General features: G+C 44.6%; 2 protein-coding genes and 1 long non-coding RNA gene across 8 annotated transcripts in view; 1 reads left to right on the top strand and 2 right to left on the bottom strand.

Moving 5' to 3' along the window:
• The window catches only part of si:dkey-191m6.4 (rho GTPase-activating protein 22), a 57,016-nt gene extending 44,419 nt beyond the window's left edge, over positions 1-12,597 (bottom strand). Inside the window, exons 1-5 of one of the 4 annotated variants that reach the window (XM_037755970.1) lie at positions 12,565-12,597; positions 12,229-12,237; positions 11,916-12,053; positions 5,775-5,993; positions 3,291-3,401 (exon numbers count right to left, since the gene is read on the bottom strand). In XM_037755970.1, the coding sequence (XP_037611898.1) occupies positions 3,291-3,366 (76 nt within the window). In that variant the 5' untranslated portion in view covers positions 3,367-3,401; positions 5,775-5,993; positions 11,916-12,053; positions 12,229-12,237; positions 12,565-12,597. Of the gene's footprint in view, positions 1-3,290; positions 3,402-5,774; positions 5,994-6,736; positions 7,347-11,915; positions 12,054-12,228; positions 12,371-12,407; positions 12,541-12,564 lie in introns of those variants that run through there. The other 3 variants (XM_037755969.1, XM_037755973.1, XM_037755971.1) reach the window with 3 other exon arrangements.
• Positions 12,598-13,194: 597 nt separating this feature from the next.
• On the top strand, positions 13,195-16,365 carry LOC119479954. Of its 2 annotated transcripts, XR_005204783.1 has the most exons (8): positions 13,200-13,299; positions 13,699-13,818; positions 14,312-14,330; positions 14,836-14,990; positions 15,221-15,271; positions 15,428-15,504; positions 15,702-15,855; positions 16,062-16,365. It is a non-coding gene; the product is annotated as an uncharacterized LOC119479954 (long non-coding RNA). The 2 variants fall into 2 exon arrangements; XR_005204784.1 differs by lacking the exons at positions 13,699-13,818; positions 14,312-14,330; positions 14,836-14,990; ... (1 more) ...; positions 15,428-15,504; positions 15,702-15,855 and adding an exon at positions 13,377-13,503 and having other exon boundaries at positions 13,195-13,299.
• Positions 16,366-16,608: 243 nt separating this feature from the next.
• LOC119479952 (vegetative cell wall protein gp1-like) lies at positions 16,609-23,023 on the bottom strand. 2 transcript variants are annotated; one of them, XM_037755977.1, is made up of 6 exons: positions 22,776-23,022; positions 20,477-20,791; positions 19,638-20,032; positions 18,996-19,324; positions 18,414-18,651; positions 16,609-16,715 (listed from the first exon to the last, which is right to left on the bottom strand). In XM_037755977.1, the coding sequence occupies exons 2-5, from the start codon at positions 20,789-20,791 to the stop codon at positions 18,446-18,448; spliced, it is 1,245 nt and encodes a 414-aa protein (XP_037611905.1). In that variant the 5' UTR covers positions 22,776-23,022; the 3' UTR covers positions 16,609-16,715; positions 18,414-18,445. The 2 variants fall into 2 exon arrangements, with proteins under 2 accessions (XP_037611905.1, XP_037611906.1); XM_037755978.1 differs by lacking the exon at positions 16,609-16,715 and having other exon boundaries at positions 18,399-18,651; positions 19,008-19,324; positions 22,776-23,023.
• Between the last annotated feature and the right edge of the window lie 1,361 nt (positions 23,024-24,384).

Below are 24,384 nucleotides of genomic sequence, written 5' to 3'. Positions count from 1 at the left end.
ACGCAATGCTTGTTGTGTACTTTTACTGTCATTCTCAGGTAACATAAACGCAATGATATTCTGTTCGCAAACATTAACCGTAGAGGAAGATTTAGATGGTAGACAACCTAGATTAACATCAAACTCTAGAAAGCAACATGGATGATTGCAGGCTGAAAGCATTGTTAGCGTTACATCCACAACCTTTGATAATGTTAGCATTAGCTTACCTTTTTTATGAATTTTGGCATGTTGGGCTGAGTTTGTCCCAACTGTTTTGTTGCCAATTTCATTTAGTCTATACCGCCCTAGAAAGTTCCTTTTTTTTTTACAATAGAAACAAGAGGTAAAACACAAACCACAGTGCAGTGTACCACAGCTAGTTGAGGCTAGCTAGCTAGCATTACCTATAAGGCTAATTTACTTACTTTTTTCCGACCTGAGCATTAATAAAGCAGCAAACTAATATTTAGTGTGTAAAGATATGGTGGAGTAATGTCTACCTGAGCAGAGAATGAAGTCGCTCTCCCTCTGTGTGTGTTGTAATCAGAGCTTCAACACCCTCACAGGTACTGCATTTAGCATAACAAATATGCTCAAATCATAACATGGCAAACTGCAGCCCAAAAGGCAACAACAGCTGTCAGTGTGTCAGTGTACTGACTTGACTATGACTTGCCCCAAACTGCATGTGATTATCATAAAATGGGCATGTCTATAAAGGGGAGACTCGTGGGTACCCATAGAACCCATTTTCATTCACATATCTTGAGGTCAGAGGTCAAGGGACCCCTCTGACAGTTTTTCCTTGCCAAAATGTAGCGCATGTTTGGACCGTTATTTAACCTCCTTCCCAATGAGCTATGAGCTATGTATTCTTCCGGTTTTCTAGTTTCATATGATACCAGTATCTTCACTCTAACTCGAGCCCGCTACAACCGTTAGCGTTAAAATATTTGTGGCATTAAATCGAATTTGCGCGTTATTATCATAATTATTGCGTTTACTTTGACAGCCCTAACATTTAGTCATAGTCTCCTTTTCAAAGGTTACTTTCTATTTAGTTTTTGTCTCATTTTCAACATAAAAAAAAAAGGTCAACAAATATTTTACGCCATTGACAAAGATAACACTAAATGTTTCCATGCAAATCCTGGAATATCAAAACGTCTACATGTAGAAACTTTTATTCAGGAAAAGAGGACGAACCAGAAAGTGTTATTTTAAAAACTAGAACTGGTTTAGATTTTTACCTTTTTTTTTTTTTGCAATAACCAAAAATGACCAGCTTTTAAATCATATTTTCTCCAGGAGAGACGATTACACAAGAAGCTTTTATTCTGTTATTAGAATCAGTTGGATTGTTGTGTAGGCTTGAGTTTTCTGATTAAATTCTGCTTTCAAGGGGCCGTTTCTGTATCTGATGTATCTGAAAGGCAGCGTCAGACCTGCCGTTGCTGTTAGCAGCTGTGCTACAGTGGCCGGGCTTCCCTCCTCCTCCAGTGGATAGAGAGGATAATAGCCTTAAGTCGTGCACTGCAATTGAATCAGAGCTGGCCTCACATCAACCACAGCTGCTCTTATTACAGAGCAAAGAGGGAGAGAGAGACGCAGAGGGGGTGGAGGAGTGTGTTTGTGTGCCCTCACATAACATACATGCACATGTACACACAAGCTAACAAGCTATTTAAAAAAGCAGCAAATGCAAAGATAGATCTACCGCACACACACACACACACACACACAGAGTCAAAATGAGAATGACAGAAACAGAGATGGGGTCACACAAGCTGAAATGAAACAGAGAGAAAGCGGGCACACACACACACACACACACACACACACACACACACACACACACACACACACACACACACACACACACACACACACACACACACACACACACACACACACACACACACACACACACACACACACACACACACACATTGACAAGAAAACCAAGATGAAGCAGAGCGAGGGAGGAGTGATACACAAACACACCGAGAAGCCAAAATGAGGCAGCAATAAAAAACCTCCTGTGCCAGTGTTTGGTTTAAGACTGAGGTTGGGTGAAAGCGATGTGGCCTCACCATGCTGGGTGTGGCACTGGCCTGGGTGTTGTTTCGCTCTGAATTCATCACCCCAAAATCATCCTCATATTGTTCTGTTATCACAGAACGGGATTTTGCACAAAAGGAGGAAGATGAGAAGAGGGGAAAACAAGGACGTTGTCGAAGCCACACAGCGAGACGGGAGGCAGAGTTGCAAACCACCCAGCGCTCAACCGTAGCTTTCCTGTTTTTGTTTAGCCATAACCACTGGGCTGCTCTATGTGTACAGTACACTTCACTGGCACTCATCACTTTGGTATAAACAAGCCTCCACGCCTATTTCAAAGCACCACTTTTGCAGATTGCAAGCAAGTGCGGCAGTGTCAGGGCCCGTGTGAGCAAAAAAAGTTGAAATATAGGAAAATATTTTGCATTCATACTAATCATATGGCTCCAAAAGCGAGTCAGTCTCCACAGACCCCCCATGTTAAAATGCCTGACTTTACAGCAGAAATAAACATATTTACAGTCTGGTACAAAAAAAAGTTTTTTGTCTCTATAGCTAATTTTCCCCGTTCATGGCAACTGTATGGGGATGGATTTTTATATAACTTACCCGTTTAACTTATATTAAGGCTTAAAATTAGACATAATTGAGGGCGTGGTCACTTTGAGTGACAGGTGGATGCCGTACCATGCTTCCAGCTTTTAAATTGGAACCAACATGGCCACTCGTTTGGAATTATTTTTCTAATATATTACCAAAATAGTTCTCCGAAATGTGTTTCTGAAAACACATTTGCACGGCTGCTTACATAATCAATAAATAAAAAGCGTGGAAAGGACGGATCCTGTGTGACACTATTACCATTAGGCTGAGCCGCCCCACTCCGAGCTTCACAACCACTCTTCAGAAACCTATCGGTGACGTCACAGAGACTACGTCCATATTTTATACAGCCTATATGGTCTCTCAGAGCTCCTGAGGCCCAGCCTCAGATGACCCCCCACAGAGACCATAGATAGCCTATGTGGTCTCTGGGTTGCGGAGCGGAGCCAGAGCTGGCTGTTGGATATCCACTCAATGACATGCCCACACGTTGTTATTATTATGAGCACATGGTCAGCCAGTTGACCACAGGCTAGGAAACACCTACTAATTCTACAAACAGAGGAAAAGCCAGCAGCTTACATTTATCCATCCATCCATCCACTCTTCCTTTATTTAGGGTAAATTATATTTCTTCTACTTACCCTTAGGAGTTAAGGAGGTAGAGCCAGAGGTCAGCCAGCAGCCATCATCACGGGGGACGGTACAACCAAGGAACATTTTTGGACTTCGTAATGTTGTACATAACTGCGTCCCTGAGTGAAGAAACAAGAAGGGTTCATCATCATCATTTTCCAGCTGTCGAGTACTGACCAACAGCTAACGCTAGCAGAGAGCAAATTATAGTCAGAATCCTTCAGTTGCACTTTGAAAAACATCACATCAGTATCTTCCTTAAACTGGATTACTGGAAATTCCTGGCTGAACAGCAGCTTGTCCTGACAGTCTGTGAAATTACATCAGCTCAGCAGCCAAAGTGAGACCGACAGCTATTGACAGGATCACTCTAAATGATATGTGATATCTTCCGCCTTAATTGTCAGACGCGATCGGCAGTTTGTCATTATCACTATACGTAGACGACGACATTGTTTGGTGTACTGCAGAACAACAAAACCCTTCGTGTAGGACTCTAACTTGTGTAGCGTGCCATGATGAAATTGCAAACCGTTGATGTTTCTCTTACCAGTAACTGTGCTTATCCTTCCCTCCTGTCACCACTGAGGTCAAATAATGTCACTGAGAATGAGCCATGCTTGGAATGCTAACAAGTCCTCACAATCCACAGTGTTTAGAAAAAAACTTTTAAATTATTAATACTGAGGATGATTAAAAATTCATGTTGGCAGGGATGGGCTACGACAGACCAGTGGGTGGCTACTGAAGGTGTGACTGTTGACTTAGCATTACTTATTGATCGCCACCGACTGGATGTGGCGGGCGCCGCCAGTCAGACACCAGGAGCTCTTGAAATAATGATATGAAAATCAGATTTTTATTTCCATAGGACATTTCATATAACTTAACACTAAGGTTGGGCGATATGACACTATATAGGCCTACCATTAGATGATATCATTTTGTCAACTGTCAAGAGACTTTGATACAGTTACACACATACATGATGCTGATTATATGGTTTTTAATTACCTTGATCTGGATTTATCAGGTACTTCCTAGGTATACATTTTATCCCAATTAATGTTCCAGAAAAATGCCGATCAATACATGTCTATTAAGTCTCATAAGTTGTTGCAGTAATTTTTGGGGTTGATACCATTTATTACACAGATTTGGTGCTGAATTTAACCATTTTTTTACCACTCAAGAATTGATCAAAATGATCAATAATCTCTCCAAAATACCACATTAAGACACCAAGACCTTGAGGAACACCGTAGAAAAAGCCATGCTGTGATTTGGTTTAAAAAACTTTTGACATTTGGAAAGCCATCCATCCTCTGAATGCTCTAGGTCTCTAGTTTGGCTGTTAAGTTTCATGAGGCTGTGATTATCCTAGAGGTCACAACAGGTCATTTTATACAGTGAGGTCAAATTTGTAACATCATCACACATGAATACAATAGGGCTCATTGGATTAATGAGAGTCTCAGCTTTACAGTGATTTCCAAGACTGTTTAGGGACCCCAGTATGCAGAAATATTCAAACACACCATTTTAGAATAGGTGAAAATAACATATTTATACTGCGTGTGATTATCATAAAGTGGGCATGTCTGTAAAGGGGAGACTTCATTCACATATCTTGAGGTCAGAGGTTTGGGACCCCTTTGACCCCTTTTCCTTGCCAACATTTTGCCCCAACATTGGAGCGTTATTTATTATTATATTTATTTTATTACGACATGGTTGGTACCAATGGATTCCTTAGATTTTGATGTTTAGGTTTTGAGCCTGCTACAGCCTCTAAAAGACAGTAAAGTCGGTCTGAGTCTCAGAGGGTTAATAAACCTTAAAAGGCTTAATGAAAGGTTTTATGATAATGTCTTAAATCACCAGCTCATATATCCAAGCAGTACCAATACTTTACTAGTAGTAGTACAAAGCAAATTATTGGTGCGAAACTGTACTTCGATACACATCACATCACGGTCCCACCATCACCACCAACAATAAATTCAATTAGACAGCACTTGCAACCTGTATATGCAACTGATTAACAATTATATATATATATATATAAATATAAATAAACAACCACTTTCTTCAGTGTAGCCTTACTAGAATTAACCAGAAAAGAGACAAAACATAAAAAATAAAAACGTCCGACAATAAAAATATAACAAATATATGGACACCTCGGCGGGTACAGCAAGCATTATTAAGCCAAATAAAATTAAACAACCTGCCACTTCTCATAGAATCAACAGCAGAATAAAACATCACCAAAGCAGACAACACAGAAAGTTAAAGTATAAACAATATAAACTCCGTAGTGGCTGCAGCCACAAACACACATATTAAAGGAACAGTGTGTAACATTTAGGGGATCTATTGGCAGAGATGGAATATAATAATATTATAGTAATGTATTTTTGTAATGTAATGTAGTATGTTTTCTTTTGTAAATAATAACATAATAATATGAATCATTGTGTTTTCTTTACCTTGGAATGAGCCGTTTGTACGGAGCGGGTCCTCTTCACGGAGCCAGCCGCCATGTTTCTACAGTAGCCCAGAACGGACAAACCAAACACTGGCTCTAGAGAGGACCATTCACGTTTCCACGTCGGCCTACACGCTCCTACACGCTTGGCACACGGGAGAAGCTTCAGTTGGTTGCATTGTGCTCACCACTAGATGCCAGCAGATCCTACACACTGCACCTTTAAAGCAAAGAGAGAGATGCAAAGTTTTTACACACTGTGTGGTGCACATCCATAATGATTATTTATTCAATTGCGTTTTTGTACTGTCCGGTATCGGTGCATCCCTACTAATAATAATAATCATTATATTTATATAGCTATTGACAAACGTTCTGCTTCTAGATTTAAAGAATAAAAAACATAAATCCATGTAAGCCCCCCTTTATGACATATAAAAAATATGAACATGAGGGCACATACAGTATATCAAGCAGCAGCCACAGATCACATCCAGGTCTCTCCAATCACATGAAGACAATAAGATTAGAGAAGTGGCCAAATCAGTCTCTTTTCTTTATGAAAATGTCTCATATCACATAACACATTTAGGCTAATTAGGAGATGATGCTGCCATGTTTCATCATTAATTGCCTACAGGTGTGCCCTCTTCTTCACTTTGACCTGAGGAAGACCAACTGTGGTTCAAACACTATATCCACATGGAATAGAAGCATTTTTTTTCATGTGCATAATTTGGTCTCTACTTTTCTGTCTGTCTTCTTCAGGCCACACAAAGCAGGACTAGTTAAATGCACCAGCTTGAATATAAAACTTTATGGTAAAATGCCAGAGTAATAGTTTTGAAGCATGCGGCTAAATTAGCATCAACACAACAGACACACTGACTGCTCTCTGTCTGCTCGGTGTCCACACGGTTCTCTGATGTAACGTTACTGACTTCAACATAATATGACTCTTACCGTCAGCGTTGATAAACGGAGCCCGCTGCACGGTGCGCTATTAGCTGCTATTAGCGCTAATTGACAGCTGTAACGTGAACGCTGCTCCTGCAGGTAGCTGCAGCCATGCTGCTCTCTGGACGGAGTCACGTTGGGGCGTGGCTGCGAGAGGATGACAGATCTGGGACTGGCTGACCACCTGAGACCAGCAGACCACCTGAGACCAGCTGAACAGCAGACCACCTGAGACCAGCTGACCACCTGGGACCAGCTGACCAGCAGACCACCTGGGACCAGCTGACCACCTGGGACTAGCTGACCAGCAGACCACCAGGGACCAGCTGACCACCTGAGACCAGCTGACCACCTGAGACCAGCTGACCACCTGTGACTAGCTGACCAGCAGACCACCCGGGACCAGCTGTCCACCTGAGACCAGCTGACCACCTGGGATCCTGAATCCGCAAAATGATAAAAAAAAAATAATGAATAAATAAATAGAATTAGCGTGATGAATGTATCCAAATGTAACAAGTAAAAGTGATGATTTTTTTTTTTCTTTAAAAATCTACTGCATTAAAAAAAAAAAATGTCCTTTGCTGCATTAAAACTACTCTGAGAAGTACAATTTACTTACTAAAAAGTTACTTGAGTACATGTAACGGAGTAAATGTAACTACCCACCCTCTACTTACTTACATAGCAATCTTAAACCATCTTGGGAATTTTAATTGTACCTTGGCTAATATGCAAGGTAAAACACTGCAGACATGCAGGGCCGGCTCTAGCCCTTTCGGTGCTATGGGCAAAATTCAGATTTCCCCCCCCCAATTTTTATTTATGAAAATAAATACAGTCATTTATTTTCATAAATAACTTTGTTTTCATAAATTATTGTATTTATTATAATATAAATAAACAATTGGTCCCTGATATTGTTTGCTTTAAAGTGTTTAGTCAGTTTCATCACAATGGTGTGAAAATTGTATTTCTTTCATTCTTCATTTATTTCTTCATTTGTTACCTCAGTGCAGAAATTGAGGAAGGGCGCCCACCAGCATTTTTTTCTTTTAATTTTTCTTTCTTTCTTTCTTTCTTTCTTTATTTACTTATTTATTTATTTATTTATTTACCAGCGCCCCCCAGAAGGTGGCACCCTAGTCGACCACCGACATGGCCTATGCCGTAAGCCGGCCCTGGCCAAAGTGATTCCCACATTTTCATTCATTAAAGCCCTCTCTCTCTCTAATAAGTAACAGTCCAGTGATTGAAGCTCTCACCTCATCCTTTAATTAGAAGAAAGACAATTAAATTTGTGCTCGTTAAGAGAGAAGTGTGACTGACTGAAGAGACACACAGCAGACAGGTGTTTTCCCATGAGGTCTGTCTCTCTTTCTTTCTTTCTAACCCCCTCTCTGCCCCCATTACCCTCCTTCGCTCCTCTGTCACTGACAATTAGCACAGGACCATGACTTCATCCACTAATGGTTATGAGAGGAGCTGACAGGACGGCAGACTGAGGCGTATGCAATATGGATGGAAGCCTTCTGCCTGTCTGACTGTGTTTCTGTCTCTTTGTCTGGATTTTCTTACTCAGTCCTTTCGTCAGATTATTGCATGTAAGCATTTTTCAGAAGACGAGCAGCTCCGAAGGCATAATAAAATGAGTTAGGAAGCTGATAATATATAGAGAGGTGGCGTGATGTCAAGTCCAGGCCTGCTACTGTTCCATTAGCTTCTAGCCACTAGCTAGTAACTCAATGCAATCTCTCATTGGGTATTTTTTTAAAAGCCTTCGGCCTTTCTGAGAAAGTGAAGTGTGTTCTTAGGGTTTTCTATCTATATCAGTAGCCACAGCGGATAAGCTCTCATTTTATAACAATTGTGCATTTTATGAGAAAAGCTAAAGACATTTCTAACATAGGGTTTATTTTCATGGGAATTTGACCTCTGAAGACCGTGAGAGGTCAAATCCAAGATGGCCGCCAGCCTCGCCATCAGACAGCCCTTTGTGACGGGGAACCTAAGCCGTTATATTGCTCTCTTCAAAGCCACCAGACTACATTCACAAAACCAGTAATTTTACCTCGCAGAACGCTGGAGGATACATACAACCCTACTTCAAAAAATCCAAACTAACCCTTCCAGTTATTTCCAAACTTAGCACAGCTCACATTATTCATAACCGTATTGATTGGCTTACTTTGGTAACCTACGTCACTGACATGAATGGTTGAGTGGGCGTTTCTGGTTGAGTTGAGTGGGCGTTTCCATTTGGAAAAAAAACAAACAGAAAAGACCGCGGATGGACCCGCCATTTAAACACCACTAAAGACACAGAAATATTGAACAAACCAGAATAACAGATATTTTTAAAAAATGAAAGTGTGATCCCTGTCCTGGAGTAAATTGCATGACATACCGTTGAGCAAGGTTATGTTCCAAGGCTGTATATTAAAGCTGCTAAATTTATATTTTATTAGATCAATTCACACAATATGCACACTCAATCTAATTTTGCTGGAAATCTTTAAAGTAATGCGGCTGAATCACCAGGGTCCAATTGATGTCTCAAAATTAAGGTGGCAATTACTTTACCTCAAATGATACAAATGGTACCTCTGATATACATAAAAATGTAAAAGGTATAGGAGTTTTAGCTTAAAGCCCCACAATGCCTTTTTGAGCTCCTGGGTCCTCAGTGCCCTCAATCTCAACCAATAAAGGAGCCAGGGCAATGCAATTCAAATTAATTAGATTCTATTTGTGGCCACATTGCTTTGCCTCCACAGCAATTCTGTCTAATTCATTGTGCCTGCCCGTGTGTGTTTGGGTGATTGACATACGGAGAGCTAGTGGGAGGATGGAGAGACTGATGGAACATTTGAGGAAAAAAAGCATGGAGAAACAAAACGAAGACAGCACATCTATATGTGTGTGCATGTGTGTGAATTGATTTTCAATAGCCCTGACAGTGTCTATGTGTCCGGGAGGGAGCGTACTCCAAAGAGCGTCAGACTGTTAAGCTGTAACGGACCTCCAACTGTAGCTAGTAGCCTAAACCAAGCGATCACCAACCACAAAAAAATAAATAAACCAATATTAAAGAGGACCTATTATGCTTATTTTCAGGTTGTATTTTGGGTTTCTATTAGAACATGTCTGCTCTAATTGGTCAGCTGGCCCACTCTGTTGCGATTGGTCAACCGAGCCAAACCCTTCGGACTCCGCTCCAGCTCCGCTCTAACTAGCTTTGTTTGAGGGCGTGCCAAATTTATTATTTATGTATAATGCGAAGGTGCTACTTGGTGACATCACCACGTTACGGAAGAAAAAGGCGGGATGTCAAGCGAGGCATTTTCGGCAGATTAGGAGCAGTGTTTCTACATTTGCATAAAGCAAGCATATTTGCCCACTCCCATGTTGATAAGAGTATTAAATACTTGACAAATCTCCCTTTAAGGTACATTTTGAACAGATAAAAATAGCGTGATTATTCACAAATTAATCGCACAATTTTTATTAATCATGGACAATCATGGGATTAATCGCGATTAAATATTTTAATCGATTGACAGTCTTAGTTTTACTATATACTTTTGCTGTCTTTCTCTCCTGTTTTACTGTAATATTGCTGTCACACTATATGGCTGAGTCAACACCGGGGCTGCTTGCTTCTTAATGACTATCTGCTGAGATCTTAACCCAGTCTACTCAGCACTCTTCAGCTCAGCCATGTAGTAAAAACCAGAAGGTTATTCACTGTATTCCGATTGTATTGACTGTTTGTGTGGACATATGGAGGACACCGAGAATGGAGTGAGAAAGACCATTGATCTTAATCTGGTAGACAGAGAGGAATAAACAGAGGGCAGAGGCTATGGCCTTCATCGTCTTTCTATTGCACTGAGACCTTTTTTTTTTTTTTTTTAAATTTGACCTCATTGTATAAAATGACCTGTGGTGACCTCTAGGATAATCACAGCCACATGAAACTTTACAGCCACAAACTACAGACCTAGAGCATTCAGAGGATGGATGGTTTTCCTAGGTAGATTGACAATAAGGGGGTTTCTGAGCAGTTTCCTGAACAGAAGTGCTCGCCATTCAATCGCCAAAAAATTTAATTCTTGCAGAAATCTCCAAATGTCAAAAGTTTTTGAAACCAAATCACAGCATGGCTTTTTCTATGGTGTTCCTCTAGGTCTCTGTGTATTAATGTGGTATTTTTTAAGGATTATTGATCATTTTTATCAATTCACAATTGGTGAAAAATTCTTATATTGAGCACCAAATCTGTGTAACAAATGGTATCAACCCCAAAATTGCTGCTTAACTTATGAGACATAATAGAGCATGGGAATGACTATCATATACTTCTATCATCATTTTCTAAGCCCTTGTACACATATTTCAAAATGTATTTAATTAATTATTTAATTTATGATTTATGACTAGAACAACTTAAACACAGTATATCTCAAATTAATCCTCAGGTTCCCAACTTTCAGATGATGTACACCACTTCTATGTGACATCTACTGTTGACCTGCTATCTCCCCCTAAAAAAACCCTGTAGCCCCCTAAAAAAGACAAAAACTGGTGTATGAAAAAGAGGGATGGAGTGCAAAACATTAAGATTCATGTTAACCCAACATCAGTAGGTGACATAACACAGGATCATATTACATGTCTGAGTTTTTTTTCATTTATTTAACTGAATTCAACATGAAAGCAGTTGATTGTAGAAAGTGTGGTGCTGAAGGCAGTTCAGTGTGCTGAGTGGACTGCTGTGCTGCTGGAGCTTCCTAACATCAGACTGGCTGTGTGATGCTGCTGGCTTTGTGTGGTTCGGTTGACGTCCGCTCTCTTGGGCTGTAAATCTGCATTAATCAGTAGTCACCGTTTATTTGAGTCTAGAAAACATGTGCAGGCATCAAATCAAATTGTGTCAAATCATCTTTGACACAATTGAAACAATGGAACATTATTAAAGAAGTTAGCCGTAAGAATTATTAGCATTTAGCGTGTCACCACTTTATGTCACTGTTGCTACTTTTGTAATCTTAAAAGGAGTAGTTCAACATTTTGGAAATGCTGATTGATACCGCTCTGAGAGGAGAGCGGTATCAATCTTCTCATCTAACTGTCAGCTAGAAAGCAAATATGCATATTTCATATTAATGTGCAGTTTACTCACTCATTTCACAAAAACACAGGCGTTCACTTCTGTTCTGTCCATCTTGTGGTCCGTCATCCTTCTGTCCAGGTCGGGAACAAGCATTTCTTCCCTGTCGTGAAGGAGCCGCTGAACTACAGGAACACTCAGCCTGAGTCTCTGGAGTAAAAATACAAATATATATTAAACTTAGAATAGTCTGTAATATAGAGACAGAGAAAGTAATGTATGTTATTGTGTGAACCCGTTTGTCCATAAAGTATTACTTTACAAACAAGTTTAGATGATAACATATATTGCTGTCTCTAATATATATTAAAAAGCTCATACTCACCTTTTTCGTCTGAGCATCCACCACCTTAGCAGCAGCTCCACCACCTCAGCAGCAGCTCAGGAGGTGGAGTAAGAGGAAAGGACGACAAATAATGGTGAATAAAACAGTCAGATAATGTTAAGTGATATGAATGAATATGATATGAATAAATGGGTCAAAAATCAAAAGCTCATACTCACTTTCTTCGTCCGGAGTAAACAGCAGCAACTCAGGTGGTGGGTGCAAGTAAGAGGAAAGAACGACATATAATGGTTAATAAAACAGTCAAATAATGTTAAGTGATATGAATGAATATGATATGAATAAATGGGTCAAAAATCAAAAGTTCATACTCACTTTCTTCGTCCGGAGTAAACAGCAGCAGCTCATGTGGTGCAGTAAGATAAGGGGAGAGAAAGACAAGAAAATAATGAGTATAATAATTCATCTTTGAATTATTGACTGAGTAATACTTTATGGACAACACACAATAACATACATTACTTTCTCTGTCTCTATATTAGAGACTATTCTAAGTGACTTTCTTCACGTTAGATACTTGTACTTACCTTCTTCGGCCATATGAAGTAAATGGCCGTAGTTTAGTTTGAATCCAGGGTTGGTGGGTTGATCTCCAGGTTCTTCTTTTTGTATTAAATGCCACTGACCTCTAGCAGGCCAGTGTGCAGCTGATTAATGTACACCTTTGTTTGTTTTCTATCTGTTTTTGCAGCTTTTTCACAAATTTTTTCCCCCAATTTCAGAGGCTGTAGGTGGAGGTTTGGTGGCAGCTGTCTGCCACAATCTGCAGGTAGAGGCGGTACCTGCAGGTTGCTGGCAGAGGCTGTAGGTGAAGGTTTAGTGGCAGCTGTCTGCCACAATCTGCAGGTGGAGGCGGCAGCTGCAGGTTGCTGGCAGAGGCTGTAGGTGGAGGTTTGGCAGAGGATGCACGTGGTGGAGTTGGTGGAGGTTGGACTTTGCATATTTGTTTGCAGCTATCTGCCAGAATCTGTGGGTGGAGGCGGTACCTGCAGGTTGCTGGCAGAGGCTGTAGGTGGAGGTTTGGCCGTAGCTGTCTGCCAGAATCTGCAGGTGGAGGAGGCAGCTGCAGGAAGCTGGCAGAGGCTGTAGGTGGAGGTTTAGCTGCAGCTGTCTGCCACAATCTGCAGGTGGAGGCGGCACCTGCAGGTTGCTGGCAGAGGCTGTAGATGGAGGTTTGGCAGAGGTTGCACGTGGTGGAGCTGGTGGAGGTTGGACTTTGCGCATTTGTCTGCAGCTGTCTGCCACAATCTGCAGGTTGCTGGCAGAGGCTGATTGTTGACAACAACAATCTGCAGGTGGAGGCGGCAGCTACAGGATGATGGCAGAGGCTGTAGGTGGAGGTTTGGCCGTAGCTGTCTGCCAGAATCTGCAGGTGGAGGCGGCAGCTGCAGGTTGCCGGCAGAGGCTGTAGGTGGAGGTTTGGCTGTAGCTGTCTGCCACAATCTGCAGGTGGAGGCGGCAGCTGCAGGTTGCTGGCAGAGGCTGTAGGTGGAGGTTTGGCAGAGGTTGCATGTGGTGGAGGTTGGACTTTTGGCGCATTTGTCTGCAGCTGTCTGCCAGAATCTGCAGGTGGAAGAGGTACCTGCAGGTTGCTGGCAGAGGCTGTAGGTGGAGGTTTGGCTGTAGCTGTCTGCCACAATCTGCAGGTGGAGGCGGTACCTGCAGGTTGCTGGCACAGGCTATAGGTGGAGGTTTGGCTGTAGCTGTCTGCCACAATCTGCAGGTGGAGGCGGCACCTGCAGGTTGCTGGCAGAGGCTGTAGATGGAGGTTTGGCAGAGGTTGCACGTGGTGGAGCTGGTGGAGGTTGGACTTTGCGCATTTGTCTGCAGCTGTCTGCCACAATCTGCAGGTTGCTGGCAGAGGCTGTAGGTGGAGGTTTGGCTGCAGCTGTCTGCCACAATCTGCAGGTGGATGCGGCAGCTGAAGGATGATGGCAGAGGCTGTAGGTGGAGGTTTGGCCGTAGCTGTCGGCCAGAATCTGCAGGTGGAGGCGGCAGCTGCAGGTTGCCGACAGAGGCTTTAGGTGGAGGTTTGGCCATAGCTGTCTGCCAGAATCTGTAGGTGGAGGCAGTACCTGCAGGTTGCTGGCAGAGGCTGTAGTCGGAGGTTTGGTGGCAGCTGTCTGCCAGAATCTGCAGGTGGAGGCGGCAGCTGCAGGTTGCTGGCAGAGGCTGTAGGTGGAGGTTTGGCCGCAGCTGTCAGCCACAATCTGCAGGTGGAGGCGGCAGCTACAGGATGATGGCAGAGGCTGTAGGTGGAGGTTTGGCCGTAGCTGTCTGCCAGAATCTGCAGGTGGAGGCGGCAGCTGCAGGTTGCCGGCAGAGGCTGTAGGTGGAGGTTTGGCTGTAGCTGTCTGCCACAATCTGCAGGTGGAGGCGGCAGCTGCAGGTTGCTGGCAGAGGCTGTAGGTGGAGGTTTGGCAGAGGTTGCATGTGGTGGAGGTTGGACTTTTGGCGCATTTGTCTGCAGCTGTCTGCCAGAATCTGCAGGTGGAAGAGGTACCTGCAGGTTGCTGGCAGAGGCTGTAGGTGGAGGTTTGGCTGTAGCTGTCTGCCACAATCTGCAGGTGGAGGCGGCAGCTGCAGGTTGCTGGCAGAGGCTATAGATTGAGGCTTGGCAGAGGTTGCACATGGTGGAGCTGGTAGAGGTTGGACTTTTGGCGCATCTGTCTGCAGCTGTCTGCCAGAATCTGCAGGTGGAGACGGCAGCTGCAGGAAGCTGGCAGAGGCTGTAGGTGGAGGTTTGGCCGCAGCTGTCTGCAGAATCTGCAGGTGGAGGCAGCAGCTTCAGGTTGCTAGCAGAGGCTGTAGGTGGAGGTTTGGCCGCAGCTGTCTGCCACAATCTGCAGGTGGAGGCGGTACCTGCAGGTTGCTGGCAGAGGCTGTAGGTGGAGGTTTGGCCGCAGCTGTCTGCCACAATCTGCAGGTGGAGGCGGCAGCTGCAGGATGATGGCACAGGCTGTAGATGGAGGTTTGGCCGTAGCTGTCTGCCAGAATCTGCAGGTGGAGGCGGCAGCTGCAGGTTACCGGCAGAGGCTGTAGGTGGAGGTTTTTGATGGCAGCTGTCTGCCAGAATCTGCAGGTGGAGGCAGCAGCTTCAGGTTGCTGGCAGAGGCTGTAGGTGGAGGTTTGGCCGCAGCTGTCAGCCACAATCTGCAGGTGGAGGCGGCAGCTACAGGATGATGGCAGAGGCTGTAGGTGGAGGTTTGGCCGTAGCTGTCTGCCAGAATCTGCAGGTGGAGGCGGCAGCTGCAGGTTGCCGGCAGAGGCTGTAGGTGGAGGTTTGGCTGTAGCTGTCTGCCACAATCTGCAGGTGGAGGCGGCAGCTGCAGGTTGCTGGCAGAGGCTGTAGGTGGAGGTTTGGCAGAGGTTGCGTGTGGTGGAGGTTGGACTTTTGGCGCATTTGTCTGCAGCTGTCTGCCAGAATCTGCAGGTGGAAGAGGTACCTGCAGGTTGCTGGCAGAGGCTGTAGGTGGAGGTTTGGCTGTAGCTGTCTGCCACAATCTGCAGGTGGAGGCGGTACCTGCAGGTTGCTGGCACAGGCTATAGGTGGAGGTTTGGCAGTAGCTGTCTGCCACAATCTGCAGGTGGAGGCGGCAGCTGCAGGTTGCTGGCAGAGGCTATAGATTGAGGCTTGGCAAAGGTTGCACATGGTGGAGCTGGTAGAGGTTGGACTTTTGGCGCATCTGTCTGCAGCTGTGTGCCAGAATCTGCAGGTGGAGACGGCAGCTGCAGGAAGCTGGCAGAGGCTGTAGGTGGAGGTTTGGCCGCAGCTGTCTGCCAGAATCTGCAGGTGGAGGCAGCAGCTTCAGGTTGCTGGCAGAGGCTGTAGGTGGAGGTTTGGCCATAGCTGTCTGCCAGAATCTGTAGGTGGAGGCGGTACCTGCAGGTTGCTGGCAGAGGCTGTAGGTGGAGGTTTGGCCGCAGCTGTCTGCCACAATCTGCAGGTGGAGGCGGCAGCTGCAGGTTGCTGGCAGAGGCTGTAGGTGGAGGTTTGGCTGCAGTTGTCTGCCACAATCTGCATGGTGGAGGCGGCAGCTGCAGGATGATGGCAGAGGCTGTAGGTGGAGGTTTGGCCGTAGCTGTCTGCTAGAATCTGCAGGTGGAGGCAGTGGCTGCAGGTTGCCGGCAGAGGCTGTAGGTGGAGGTTTGGCTGTAGCTGTCTGCCACAATCTGCAGGTGGAGGCGGCAGCTGCAGGTTGCTGGCAGAGGCTGTAGGTGGAGGTTTGGCAGAGGTTGCATGTGGTGGAGGTTGGACTTTTGGCGCATTTGTCTGCAGCTGTCTGCCAGAATCTGCAGGTGGAGGAGGTACCTGCAGGTTGCTGGCAGAGGCTGTAGGTGGAGGTTTGGCTGTAGCTGTCTGCCACAATCTGCAGGTGGAGGCGGCAGCTGCAGGATGATGGCAGAGGCTGTAGATGGAGGTTTGGCCGTAGCTGTCTGCCAGAATCTGCAAGTGGAGGCGGCAGCTGCAGGTTACCGGCAGAGGCTGTAGGTGGAGGTTTTTGATGGCAGCTGTCTGCCAGAATCTGCAGGTGGAGGCAGCAGCTTCAGGTTGCTGGCAGAGGCTGTAGGTGGAGGTTTGGCCGCAGCTGTCAGCCACAATCTGCAGGTGGAGGCGGCAGCTACAGGATGATGGCAGAGGCTGTAGGTGGAGGTTTGGCCGTAGCTGTCTGCCAGAATCTGCAGGTGGAGGCGGCAGCTGCAGGTTGCCGGCAGAGGCTGTAGGTGGAGGTTTGGCTGTAGCTGTCTGCCACAATCTGCAGGTGGAGGCGGCAGCTGCAGGTTGCTGGCAGAGGCTGTAGGTGGAGGTTTGGCAGAGGTTGCATGTGGTGGAGGTTGGACTTTTGGCGCATTTGTCTGCAGCTGTCTGCCAGAATCTGCAGGTGGAAGAGGTACCTGCAGGTTGCTGGCAGAGGCTGTAGGTGGAGGTTTGGCTGTAGCTGTCTGCCACAATCTGCAGGTGGAGGCGGCAGCTGCAGGTTGCTGGCAGAGGCTGTAGGTGGAGGTTTGGCAGAGGTTGCATGTGGTGGAGGTTGGACTTTTGGCGCATTTGTCTGCAGCTGTCTGCCAGAATCTGCAGGTGGAAGAGGTACCTGCAGGTTGCTGGCAGAGGCTGTAGGTGGAGGTTTGGCTGTAGCTGTCTGCCACAATCTGCAGGTGGAGGCGGTACCTGCAGGTTGCTGGCACAGGCTATAGGTGGAGGTTTGGCAGTAGCTGTCTGCCACAATCTGCAGGTGGAGGCGGCAGCTGCAGGTTGCTGGCAGAGGCTATAGATTGAGGCTTGGCAAAGGTTGCACATGGTAGAGCTGGTAGAGGTTGGACTTTTGGCGCATCTGTCTGCAGCTGTCTGCCAGAATCTGCAGGTGGAGACGGCAGCTGCAGGAAGCTGGCAGAGGCTGTAGGTGGAGGTTTGGCCGCAGCTGTCTGCCAGAATCTGCAGGTGGAGGCAGCAGCTTCAGGTTGCTGGCAGAGGCTGTAGGTGGAGGTTTGGCCATAGCTGTCTGCCAGAATCTGTAGGTGGAGGCAGTACCTGCAGGTTGCTGGCAGAGGCTGTAGGTGGAGGTTTGGCCGCAGCTGTCTGCCACAATCTGCAGGTGGAGGCGGCAGCTGCAGGTTGCTGGCAGAGGCTGTAGGTGGAGGTTTGGCTGCAGCTGTCTGCCACAATCTGCAGGTGGAGGCGGCAGCTGCAGGATGATGGCAGAGGCTGTAGGTGGAGGTTTGGCCGTAGCTGTCTGCTAGAATCTGCAGGTGGAGGCGGTGGCTGCAGGTTGCCGGCAGAGGCTGTAGGTGGAGGTTTGGCTGTAGCTGTCTGCCACAATCTGCAGGTGGAGGCGGCAGCTGCAGGTTGCTGGCAGAGGCTGTAGGTGGAGGTTTGGCAGAGGTTGCATGTGGTGGAGGTTGGACTTTTGGCGCATTTGTCTGCAGCTGTCTGCCAGAATCTGCAGGTGGAGGAGGTACCTGCAGGTTGCTGGCAGAGGCTGTAGGTGGAGGTTTGGCTGTAGCTGTCTGCCACAATCTGCAGGTGGAGGCGGCAGCTGCAGGTTGCTGGCAGAGGCTATAGATTGAGGCTTGGCAGAGGTTGCATGTGGTGGAGCTGGTAGAGGTTGGACTTTTGGCGCATTTGTCTGCAGCTGTCTGCCAGAATCTGCAGGTGGAGGCGGTACCTGCAGGTTGCTGGCAGAGGCTGTAGGTTGAGCTACAGTTGTCTTGCAGAATCTTCAGATGGAGGTGGAGGTGCAGGTTTATGGCTGTAGGTGGAGGCTTGGCCGCAGCTGTCTGCCAGAATCTGCAGGTGGAGGCGGCAGCTGCAGGTTGCTGGCAAAGGCTGTAGGTTGAGGTTTGGCCGCAGCTGTCTGCCACAATCTGCAGGTGGAGGCGGCAGCTGCAGGTTGCTGGCAGAGGCTGTAGGTGGAGGTTTGGAAGAGGTTACACATGGTGGAACTGGTGGAGTGTTGCTGGTGGAGGTTGGAGTTTGAGCATTTATCTGCAGCTGTCTGCTGTCTGCAGGTGGAAGCTCAGGTAGCAGACAGCTGCAGTATGAAGTCAGACTTAAAGGAATAGTCAGTGATTTACCCACAGTAGATTAATTATTATGATTATCATAGGTTATTATTATGAGTTAGTTAGTTAGTGAGTTAGTTACTTAGTGAGTTAGTTATTTAGTGAATTAGTGAGTTAGTTAGTTAGTTACTGTAGTTAACGAGGAGGATAAAATGAATAGAAACAGCTCCTTCGTCGAGTCTTACCTGGAGGCTCACCTGTAATTACAGGGGCGCTCTTGTGGCACTGGCTGTCAAACTGCCTCCTCCGCTCCAGGTAGAGGTCCATGTTCCTCGACCACTCCGGCACTGGGCCGCCCCATAACGGCTGAGGCTCACTGGGTGCAGGCTCACTGGGTGCAGGCTCACTGGGTGCAGGCTGACTGGGTGAAGGCTCACTGGGTGAAGGCTCACTGGGTGCAGGCTCACTGGGTGCAGGCTCACTGGGTGAAGGCTCACTGGGTGCCTCGGGTTCTTTAGCGGGGCTCGCTCTCGAAGGCTCACTGTGGTCCTGCTCAGGCTCTGGGATGGGGGCGCTTTGAAAGACAACAAAATAAGTTTAAATAATTATGCACACGACACAAAGATTCACATAACCATATCACCAGGGAACTAAGGTCCAATAAGAACTGAGAAAGTAAATTGAACAAATCAACGATTGGATGCGCCAGAATTTTCTTTGATTGAATTCTATTCTCTTGGCTCTTTAATGGCTGTTTTTAATTGTATTTAAATGTCCTTTTGTGGTGTGTTTCTTTTGAACTTTGTCTCGATGCTTTTGGTGTTCTGTGTAGAGCGCTTTGAATTGCCTTGTTGCTCAAATGTGCTATATACGGTAAATAAACTTGCCTTCTCTTGCCTTGCCTTTGGGGGGAACCTGACGCAAAGATAAGGGAAAACCTAGAGGAGGAGCTTGAGGCTGAGCTAGAGGAGGAGGTAGAGGAACAAGACAGGGAGAAAAAGTCACAGACAGATGGAAAGACAGGGTCACAGACAGGTGGAGAGACAGGTGGAGAGCCAGGTGGAGAGACAGGTGGAGAGACAGGTGGAGAGACAGATGGAGAGACAGGTGGAGAGCCAGGTGGAGAGCCAGGGTCACTGCCAGGTGAAGAGCCAGGGTCACTGCCAGGTGAAGAGCCACTCCCAGAGGTTGGTGCTGGGATCCTCCGCAGGATGAGCCGTGGGCTGCTGGGCCGGTTGGGGACAGGAATGAGGACACGTGTCCACGTGTAGCCTCGGTCCTTCTGAAAGTAAAAACAAATACAAACCCTCAGACCACTGCTCCACATCATGTTAACATACAGTCGTCAAGACGACATTCATACCAACACAGTCGGACGACAGGGAGGACGACACATCAAGACGACATTCATAACAACACAGTCGGACGACACATCAAGACGACATTCATAACAACACAGTCGGACGACACATCGAGACGACATCCATAACAACATAATTAAACTTTGTGTTAACCTTAATGTTGATGTGGCAAACTGATTAACAAGAACATTTTAATTTCAAAAAGGTTGCCGACCCCTGCAACAACAGATTAGAACATTTTTGTTTCTTAATGTTAGACAACAGAGGTCAGAGTAAGGTTGTTCTTTTTCCACTCTTTGATGTATTTATAGAAAATATGACAAAAGTGTGATGTTCAGGGGCTGTGGGGTCATTGCCCTTCTTACCTTGTTTCCCAGTGGAGAGCCAGGTGGAGAGCCAGGTGGAGAGCCAGGGTCACTGCCAGATGAATAGCCAGATGAAGAGCTAGGTGGAGAGTCAGGTGGAGAGCTAGGTGGAGAGCCAGGTGGAGAGCCAGGTGGAGAGCTAGGTGGAGAGCCAGGTGGAGAGCCAGGTGGAGAGCCACTCTTGGAGGTTGGTGCTGGGATATTCCGCAGGATGAACAGCAGCGGGATGCCGTTCCGGGCTAAGCTTGGAACAAGGGCATTGTTCCGGGCTGAGCTCGGAACGGGGACACATGTCCATGTGTTGCGTTTCTCCATCTGAAGGTAATAACAAATACAACCCTCAGACCACTGCTCCACATCATGTTAACATACCATGGCCTATTATACCGTAATGACTTCCTCACATCACATACTGAATTAAATGGATCATTACCACAATGCAATAATATAAATACTTCATTGGAAGAAAATCTCATATAAAACATTATACACAAGCAAAAGTATAGAAGTGTTGCAGTATAAAAAAAAAAAAAAAATAAATAAAATAAAGTGCCAAATATATGCATTTCTTTCACAATGTTATTATTGCAGGAGGCCTTCCATATGTCAACTTATGTTGCTGTTACAATGTGAATGCTCACATGGACCCTGTTATTCTCTTATTATCATTTTACACAACATCAAGCCTATGAGCACACAGGCAGCACTGATAAAGCTTGTACAGAATACAGTTTGATGTGACATTTCAGAATGCAGAAAATTCAGTCAGAATCTACTAAATCTACTAAAATGACACCTGGCCTTGACTGATATTCCTAATGTTTTATTCATAATAAATAAGCATATGATTGAAGGATACGGCTGTATAAAGTTCATGATCTGTCATGTCTTTATATCCTAATGTCGGACAGATGGATAGTCAAAGCCTTCTGTATCATTGGCCCTGCCTGTGAATACCTACTTTTGTCTCAATAGAGCTGAATTTAAGACAATATAACAGGACTTGACTTGGGAGTCAACATCTAGACTATAGCTTTCACAGAGCCAAATTCACGCAGGATTTCATTCAATAATATGACAATTTTAAGCTCTCTTTCTGATTGACAAAAGGTCCTCACCATATCGGCGATCTTTCTTGAAAAAATCTCTTTTTGCAGTTGTTTCACACTTTTTTGCTGCTCACTGTGTGTATTGTTCGGCACCATGACATAAAACTGACAGATTCAAACTTCCTGGATCAATAACTCATAACCAAAACGTTGTTAAAACACAAACAACGGCTCTTTCTAACCGTAGTGAGGTAGACAACGAGCTACAACCTCATTTTAATCAACACATAACACATAGTGTCTATGTGCAGCTGGCTGAGAGACAGTGGTCAGGGACCGTCTACAAAATGCAACGCCGAAAAGAGAAAAATATTCAATAACTTCAGTATTATACAGTGTAATACCACCAAGATTACTTCACACGTCAACGATCTCCTCATAGTTGTACTACAACAGTTTGGAAAAATATGCTTTTGCATAATTTTGGTGAATTTTTAATTAATGGGAAAAATATTCAATAACTTCACTTTTATAAAGTGTAGTGTCACCAACATGTCTTAATTAGTTTAATAAGTATGATCAGGAAGAGACCTTTGATGTGTTAAGTGATTTTGGTGGTATTACACTGTATAATACTGAAGTCATTGGATATTTTCCCATTAAAAATTCAAAAGAATTATGCAAAATAATATTTTTTTCAAACCAAGTGTTGTAGTACAACCATGAGGAGATCATTGATGTGTGAAGTGATTTTGACGACACTACAAGAAAGTGAACTATGAAAGTGAAGTTATTGAATATTTTCCCCATTACAAATTCACCAACATTTTGCGAAATTAATGTTTTTTTTGGATGCAGGAAGTTTGAGTCTGTCAATATCTTTCACACTTTACTGAAGTGTTTTGAACGACGTTGAACGTCATGTGTGTAAAATAGCCTAAAGTTACTCATAAATATGAAAACATACAAAATGTTTAGAAAATGTGTGAATTATTATGAGCATATTCAAATACTCTTGTCACCGCTTGGACTATATCGAGAACGAGTTAATAATATATAACTAAGCCTAACATACATTATATTTATTAGTAAGTTTATTATTTATTTATTATTTATTATTATATAAATATGACATCATTAGCCGTTAGCCTAGCTAGCTAGCTACAGCAGTGCATGTTGGGGGATCGGAAAGTCTCAATGGTAAAACACAGAAAACAACAACATGGGGTTAAAAAGTGTCCAAATCTCACGTTTTCCAGGTGACCAGTCCGTCAGCTAGTGATAGTTGGTCTTTGGTAGAGGTCCAGGTGTAATAACTCGCTGTTTGCTGTAAATAATATCTTTCTTCTCAGAGAAAATGTCGACTGAAATCTTCAGTTTTTCTGCCGTTAGAAAGTTATTTTGGTTTAAATTCTGATTATATCGAAATGATGCACCTGGATACAAAACCATGGCAACCGTGGAATCCTCAGCTCCCTGCCAACAAGGTGTCTGATTAGCTGCAAAATGCCCATATATGGTGCGTTCACATGAAATTCGGTGTTTATAGCATGGGAAGTCGTTTACGCGATATGGGTGACGTTCAAGTGCTCAAGTCCTGACGACACCGCTGCTAAGCAACGGCAATATTAACGTTACTGTCAGCGTAGGCCTAATGACAGAGAAAAACAATGAGGTCATTGGGAATATCAACATTTTCCTCTCACATATTATAGAATTACAAAGACAAACAATATACGACTAAAATTACAATTGTTGACTTATTATGCACCGAAAAATGAACTTCCATGGCCTCCGCCATTTCTCACAACGTCAACGAACACAACACGTATTTACTTAATTATTCATTATTTTCTAAGTGCTGTTTTCTTTTTCTTTTTTTTCCTCTACATTTATTTAATTAATTAATTTATTTAAGGTTTTTATCTAACCACCGTGAACTATACTACTGTAGTACTTATTAATTTTAATTCTAACTAACTAATTAAATTACTTAAAAACATATTTTGATGTTATTTTTTCTGTAACTTTACCTCTAGGGCTGGGAAGAAGGCTGGACCTGTCTCTGTGTGGGAGTTGGAGGCGATGTGTATGTGTGTATTTATGTATGTACATATTAAATGTTAAATGAAAGATATAATTTTTTTTTTGTATTATGGCACCGGTGTTTTGTTATGTTTGTTATGCTATGTTTGGAAAAAAAAGGAATAAAAAGAATTTTCCAACAAACACGTCACATGTCGTGAACTCGGTCCTCCATTGCAGGAATGCTAATTTGTTAGTGTGTGCTAATTAAATACAACTTTATTGGCAATATCCAGCATTTAAGTACGACATTGGTGGTGGAAGTATTCAGATCCTTTACTTAAACCTGCAGTAGGCAGAATGTTTTTGAAATCATTGGGCAAAATAACATTAACCTTTCAGCATAATGTAGTTCAAGTGCTCTGAGAGAACGGGAGACTTTGACCAATAACAGGTCATTTCAGAGAGAGAGCGTTCCTATTGGCTGTGCTTCGGCTGGTGTCGGGGATTCTTTCACAACAATGACCGGCTCGCTGTACATCATCACTTACATATTTGATCAGCGCTGCCTAGTTTGACCATTTGGTCAGAGTTCGCGAGTGATTGACAGCCGGCTCTCATAGACGGCAGCTGGACGGCAGACTCCAGCTCAGCTCTGATTGGTTGTTTTCCTCCGCTCTGTGAAATCCTGCAGATGCCATTAGGAGCATCGGAGGACACAGAGGCACATGATTTTTATTCCAGATTACCAGTCTCATGCAATAGTGACTTGCTCCATTTCTACCCACTGCCTCTTCAAGAAAAAGTACAGTTGTATGCCTCCGCCAACCAGTC

Source organism: Sebastes umbrosus, chromosome 20, assembly GCF_015220745.1.
Source record: "Sebastes umbrosus isolate fSebUmb1 chromosome 20, fSebUmb1.pri, whole genome shotgun sequence".
Classification (NCBI taxonomy): Eukaryota; Metazoa; Chordata; class Actinopteri; order Perciformes; family Sebastidae; genus Sebastes; species Sebastes umbrosus.
The sequence above is the reverse complement of the archived record's forward strand: the minus strand, read 5'-3'. Positions and strand labels throughout refer to the sequence as shown.

What these genes read in the sequence shown, in the direction of transcription:
- LOC119479952 (XM_037755977.1), bottom strand. Translation starts at nt 20,791, where the DNA reads ATGGAGAAACGCAACACATGGACATGTGTCCCCGTTCCGAGCTCAGCC. An exon ending in GCTCTCCACTGGGAAACAAG is followed by an intron (nt 20,033 to 20,476) that starts GTAAGAAGGGCA and finishes TTTTACTTTCAG; the next exon opens with AAGGACCGAGGCTACACGTG. An exon ending in AATTACAGGTGAGCCTCCAG is followed by an intron (nt 18,652 to 18,995) that starts GTAAGACTCGAC and finishes CTCCACCTACAG; the next exon opens with CCTCTGCCAGCAACCTGCAG.